The sequence below is a fragment of the Anas platyrhynchos genome, chromosome 1 (genome assembly GCF_047663525.1).
Source record: "Anas platyrhynchos isolate ZD024472 breed Pekin duck chromosome 1, IASCAAS_PekinDuck_T2T, whole genome shotgun sequence".
NCBI lineage: Eukaryota > Metazoa > Chordata > Aves > Anseriformes > Anatidae > Anas > Anas platyrhynchos.
Genome location: NC_092587.1, coordinates 21,206,307 through 21,212,603, shown reverse-complemented (window position 1 = coordinate 21,212,603; position 6,297 = coordinate 21,206,307). Strand labels below are relative to the sequence as shown.

General features: G+C 52.5%; 1 protein-coding gene across 3 annotated transcripts; it reads left to right on the top strand.

Annotated features, from left to right (window-relative positions):
* The first annotated feature begins 201 nt into the window (after positions 1 to 201).
* Positions 202 to 5,759, top strand: LOC106017522 (uncharacterized). 3 transcript variants are annotated; one of them, XR_005262633.2, is made up of 2 exons: positions 202 to 3,532; positions 4,986 to 5,759. XR_005262633.2 is itself a non-coding variant. In XM_038173008.2 (2 exons), the coding sequence occupies exon 2, from the start codon at positions 521 to 523 to the stop codon at positions 1,970 to 1,972; it is 1,452 nt and encodes a 483-aa protein (XP_038028936.1). In that variant the 5' UTR covers positions 206 to 346; positions 491 to 520; the 3' UTR covers positions 1,973 to 5,759. The 3 variants fall into 3 exon arrangements, 1 of the variants encoding a protein (XP_038028936.1); XR_001191019.4 differs by having other exon boundaries at positions 202 to 3,588; XM_038173008.2 differs by having other exon boundaries at positions 206 to 346; positions 491 to 5,759.
* The last annotated feature ends 538 nt before the right edge of the window (positions 5,760 to 6,297 follow it).

Here is a 6,297-nt window from a genome sequence, read left to right as displayed (position 1 = left end):
TCCTCCAGCCTCGGGACATCATTTACACCCAGAGAGCTTCTAAACTTCTTTTTAACTAAACACTGTAAAGGTTTGGCCTCTCTGTTCATAAAACATCCCAGGTTTGGCTCCGTTATTCTACCACGGCGAAACCCACCCCTCAGTCTGGGGGGGCGCAGCGAGGGCGGGCGGCCGGCCCCGGGGGAGGCGCTGGGGGTGGTGCTGAGGCGGCTGTGCCCCGGCACCGGCACCGCCACTCCCCGGGGGTACAAAGAGCCGAGGTGCGGGGCCCGGAGCCGCCATCTGCTGGTGGAGGAAGAGGAGGAGGAGAGGAGGAGGACGAGGGGGTGCTGGGGACCGCTGTGTGGTGAGTGAGCGAGGGGCGGTGTTGGTTGTGTCCGGGGGTTTCCTCGCAGTGCTGCAGGCAGGCAGCGCCCTGCCCTGTCCCATCCCATCCCATCCCATCCTGTTCTGTCCTGTCCCATCCCATCCTGTCCTGTCCTGTCCCAAGTGAGGGCTGCAGCAGGCCGGTGACCCCGAGATGTCGTGGCTAACGAGGGTGACGAAGTCGAAGGAGAAGCCGGAGTCGGAGAGCTCTCAGGCTCTGGAGGAGAGGGGGCTGCTGGAGCAGGCAATGCTGGAGCACGGGCGGGATCCTTGGGATCCCAAAATGGTAAGCCAGGATCCCACCCTCCAAGCTGCCGAAAGGCACTGGCTAAGCTACATTGCCGTGAATCATCCTAAAGGAGAGAAGAAGTGCTCGGCCCTGCAGTGGCTGCTGTTCGATCTGGCCAGTGTCTTGCAAGCCACGGTGGAAGAGAAGGAGCAATGCATAAAGAGCCTGCAGAACAACCTGCAGCTGGCCCAGAACGAAATCCTGGCGCTGCGCTGTGATAAAGCCCTGCTAAGCGAGCAGGCCGAGCAAGTCAGAAAAATAAAAGAAGAACTCCGGGCAGAGAGTGCCGATAACGCCCGGTTAAGAAAGAAAGTGCAGTGTTTGGGTAAGCTGCTATCCCTCGGGAAAGGCTTGGACCAGAGGAAGGTAGCGGCTCTGAGCGAGACAAATGGCAACCTGGAGATGTTGGATGGGGAGAATGTGGAGAACCAGGAAAACTCTGCGGGGCAAGGGGTGGGAGCCAGAAAAATAAAGCCGGAGGAGGGAGATGGAAACCAGGGAGCGGGGGATGTGTCCAGAAAAGAGAAAGTTTGGAAGAAACAGAGGGAGGGGTGGCCTGTGTGGGTTAACCGAATTTGGGCTTTAGAACAGCACACACCTTTCACGTACGAGGCGGCGAAGCGGGTGGTGACAGCCATAGGGCTGCCCTGGCCCAAGGTGGGGGCGATCATCAGAGCCTTGCCCCCCGAAGAGGCCCTGGGGGGAGAGATCCTAAGGCTGGTGATTAGAAATCTGGGAGAATATGAGCCTCTCAAGGATAACATGGAAGGGGCGCCCTGGGCAGACGTCCAGGAGGTGTCAGCCTACGTGTGTGGGAATGTGGTGCTCCGGGTGCTAAAGCAGCAGGAGAAGCCGGTGACCGCCGACTTCGACATCCACGGGGTGAATGTGGAGCAGGCAGACATAGGGGTGCTGGCCTGCCGCGCTCCGGAGCTGCATAAGGGGTTTTTCATCAGCTTGGGGTCTACTTTGATCGGCCGTCCCCTCCACGAGTGCATGGACACGTTGGAGAACTTGGGGACCCTGATGGGAGCGGAGGGCAAAGAGAAGGCAAAGAAGAACGCGGTGGGGGTAAAGACAAGGACGTACATCCCTAGAGGGATAATTTGGAAGTATTTAATAAATCAGGGAGTGAACGAAAGAGAGCTGGATAGTCAGCCCACAGGGGTTTTGCTTGCCAAAATGAAAAAAATCCTTCAGGAAAAGGGGATGAAACAAGAGGAGATCTGGGAAAAACTGAAGCAAACGAAGCTGTCACCTCCTCCTCCTGTCCCAAAGAGAAAACTATACCCGTTGGTGAGGGACCTTAAAGACTAGGGGTCCCAGCCCCTGGTGTCAGTGGGATTAACCTCCACCTCGCTGACTTGGTATTCAGGGGGAAGAGGCTGTGTGGAGGTGCGGTGTCTGTTGAAGGGGAATGGGAGGTTACAAACACTTTCTTAGTTGATACGGGATCAGCATTAGTAGATTGATGGGGTCCCCCGCTCCTGGGTAAATCAAGCTGGATGTTGGCAGTAGGAGGGGGGAAAATGTGGGGGGGACAAGAAGTAGAAGTGAATAAGGGAGGATAAACTGGATGGACAGATAATCCTGGTAAAAGTGGGGGGGGAAACACTTTAGGAAGGAATTTCCTGTCTTAGTTCATGGACATCTGTCCAAGGGAAAACTTACTGTACTGCTGCTTCAGAAGATGAAAAGGTGACGTGGGTCGTGAAGTACTGGCATGGAAGTCAAAACAAAATTAGAGGTGATAGGTGAAGTTGTTCCAGCTGGAGACCCCCGCTTCCACTCCCAGTACAGTGCAGAAGCTCAGAAGGGTCGCAAGGAGGCTCAGGAGGCAGAACGAAGGTGGAAGAGAGTGGGATTATAAAATCCCGATTTTCATGATCCCTGTAGAAATCCAGGGACGTGGGGTATGTGGACGGTGGAACCCCCTTGCACTGAGTTGTAAGTTTGTGTTGGGTTCTGTCTTTTACCCCGGAAAAGGGGAATGTTTGAACAGTGACAAACTGATTGTGTGGGCCCCTTAGAGAGGTGAAGGAGGGGGTTGTGTCTGTTTGTGTTTGCTGCCACTGATGCAGCAAGAGGGGTAGAGGCCGTGGCAGTCTGTGCAGCTGCTGCTAATACCGGTTTGGTGTCTGTGTGAAATACTGAACATGCTTGGTCCTCCGTTCTTAATTTGGAAGCCACTTGATGGATGCACCAGTACAGAGTTTCCTTGTAGGGATGCGGCTGTATTGGTTAAATATTTCCTGCTACCTGCAGTCCTTTGGGATGGTGGGAAGAGCTGACAGCTCCACCCAGGTGAGACTGCAGCTAATGGACAAAGGAGGAGGGCTGAGGTGGGATGAAGTGCTATGTGTGTGCTGGGCCGTGTGAGCAAAGAATGTGCCAGGTACCGGTGATGGCCCTTGTGAGCTGGTATATGGCTGTGGCCCAGAAATGGAAAAAATGGGACAGGAAATGGGCTGAACAGTCGTGTGCCTCAAACACCAACTCGATCCTGGAGCAGTCAGCTCAGCAGAGCATGGACTCAGGCAGCTCCCTGGAGTTACACAGCTCGTATGCCCATATAAAAACCCACAACAATCAAACCCCACTGGGAAATGTGGTCCAAGGCACACCCCGTGTACCAAGGGGAAGGCCTAGAGAAAATTCAGGGGTAATTGTGGCTCTGTTCTGGGGAAACACAGTACTAACTGGAAACAAAGCAAGAAGTTTCCTGGGTGGATGGGACTTGCTGCCAAGGAATCAAAGAGAATGTTTTTAACTAACTAACAAGGGAGATTGAATTTTTTTCAGAGACACAGATGTTGCTGCGGGATTGATCACAGGTGTGGAGCACGGACAGCCTCTGCAAGGACCATCTTCTTCAAGGTGCCCATCATCGGTTTAAGGAGCATCACAAAAACCATTAAAACCATCTTCTAGGTGTAAGAGCAATAGTTTGGACATGGAACATCACTGCTGTTAATAACTTTAATTCCTTTCATGAAAGATGTCAAAGGAATCTTAATAGACCTTGAGACCCTGAGACAATGGGAATGCTTGGTTTCTCAGTAATCATTTGTTAGCAGGCCACTTACTTTTGGCCACTGAGCATATCCAAAGCTAAAACCACACTGTCCATAGGTAACCACAAATTTTAGTTTGAGAAGATAAAGTGAAATGGGCCAAAATTAATATTAATCCTGTAACTTGGGGAAAGAATTAGGGAATTGACATGTGAGGCATGCACAGTTCTAGAGTACATCCAGGGTGTTACCCATATAAATGTAGGTTGTGCCTCTCGTGGTGGTGGAGTCTCCATGCTTGGAGATGCTCAAAAGCCATCTGGAGATGGTCCTGGACAACTGGCCCTGCTTGAGCAGGGGCGTTGAGCAGGATGACCTCTAGAGGACCTTTCCAACCTCAGCCCTTCTGTGATTCATTGTATAGAACTAGTGGGAGTTTTGAATCATGTGCAAGGTAAATTGTATACAAGGTTGTTCTGCCTGGAGAAGGGAAGGTGCTGGGGAGACCTTACTACAGCCTTCCGATAGCTAAAGGGAAGGATTGAGGGACGTCTTGCTGAGCAGTGACAGGACAAGGGGCAATGGCTTTAAACTGAAAGAGGGTAGATTGAGATAAAAGGAAGAGATTCTTTACTATGAGTGCAATGAGGCACTGGAACAGGTCGCCCAGAGAAGCTGTGGGTGCCCTGGATGTGTTCAAAGTCAGGTTGGATGGGGCTTTGGGCAGCCTGGTCTAGTGGGAGGTGTCCCTGCCCGTGGCAGCAGGGTTGGGCTGGGTGGTGGCTGAAGGTCCCTTCCGACCCAAACCATTCTATGATTCTGAACTGGTGACAAACTTCAGGCCACTGTCTGATGCACCAACAGTGGTAATTGCCTGCGATGGCCAAATTTGGCACGTGGTAAAAGCAGCTACCAAGTTTAAAATAAAACAGCAACAAACTGAGGGATTGAATAGCATCTCCATCCATCTATTGCACTCCAGCTCAGCTGTTAGCTACTGAAAGAACAAATAGGTGGTCAGATGCCTCTGTAATGGTTTAGCTCCTTTCTATGAAATGTATGCACTACTTTTGTGCAATCTGCTGGGGACCACGGGAGAGTATTTTTGTGTGTCGGTGGAGCAAGTCAGCATGGGAACTCCCGTGGTAATTGGTAAGAGGGCAGGTTGTGGATGTGTTGCCTCACCTCTAGTGGGACAGAGGGAGGATAACGCAACACCTGTGGCTGCAGTAGAGCAGGGGTGAGGTGTCGCACTTGTCTCCGTGCCTGGTGGTGTGTACTGACATTCTGTTCTCAAAAGCTGGGTTCTGTTCCAGACCAGAGGACTAATGACGTCTGTGAACTGACGGTCCTTGCTGGGATGAGGTACTCGGACAGCAGGACAGCATGCAGAAGGACGCCGGGAAACCGGAGAGCGGACAACAAACTGCAAGTTGAAGGATTACCTTAGAGAATAAGGAACTGTTAGAACCAGAGACTGATAGCAAATTGTTACCTGTACATTATTGGTATGGCATTTGCATGGACAAGTCACCAAAAGCTAATGCTATGCAGCTCGTCATCATAGAATCCTGTACTTGCTATTAGTTACAACAGCATTGTCCTTTATCCTTCTGCACATGCTCTGCTTCTTTCTAAAGGCAGGAGCACACCGACGTGCCCAGGTGAACATCTCACATATGCTGCTGTCCTGACAGCCGTGGTGGTTTCCAGCCGGAAGGGACTGAGCTTACGAGCATCCAGAGTGGTCTGCACGTCCTTGGAGAAGGTCGGTCAGGCCAGGGGGTGACTTGTGAGTGAGAGGTCCCGCTGGAGCATGTGGCCCCGTGCAGTGAGTGGCCTAGGGCAGTGCATGGCCAAAGTGTGGAAACCAGGCACCTCTGCTGCAGCTCTCTGGCGTGTGAGCTGTCAGACAAGGTCTTGCTTGTGCTTGGTCTGAGCTCGCAGAAGGATCAAGTGGAATAGTTGTGTCTAATAATTGAATGAGGATGAACCCAGTGGGAAAACAAAGAGGTGGAGCCATGGGGAGCCAGGCTGCCTGCAGCAGGAATGCCCAGCTGGAGCACTGTGTAAGGCTGTGCTTGCCTCAGTGAGGGTGTCAGGAAAAATACGTTTGGGTGTGGCTGTAGCAAAACCGGGACCAGTGGGGAGAAAGTTGGGGGCAGGCTGTTTATTTAGGAGGGGTTCGGGTGGGGGAGAGGCAATGTGAGGGTGACAAAAAGGTGGAACAGAATGAAGGAGGAGGTGTAAAACCCACCAAAGACGACCAGAGGGCACATGCCGACAGCAGCGGAGTCACCTACAGCTGGTACCAGACCCACGCACTGGAGGACATCTCCTGGGATCACCGCCTGGGCTCTCCATCAGGTCTCGGACATGGTGTGGAGGAGCAGACCTGCACCTCAGGACGTACAGAGCTGCACCCTGTGCTGGCTCCTCGGCTCTGAGATCTACGGCTCGTAGCTGTGCATAGCGGTCTGCGTACCTGTGTAACTGAGCAGTGGTACGTCACTTGGATTACCCATTACTCTTCTGTTTCGCCACTTTCCTTGTAGTGTGTTCATCAATAAACAGTTTGCCTCGGGTATGGTGTGAGTAGCTGCTCTGGAAAGGGATATACAAACCTCG

Bases quoted from the DNA above. Each gene is read 5' to 3' on its own strand.
- LOC106017522 (XM_038173008.2), top strand. From the start codon at position 521: ATGTCGTGGCTAACGAGGGTGACGAAGTCGAAGGAGAAGCCGGAGTCG.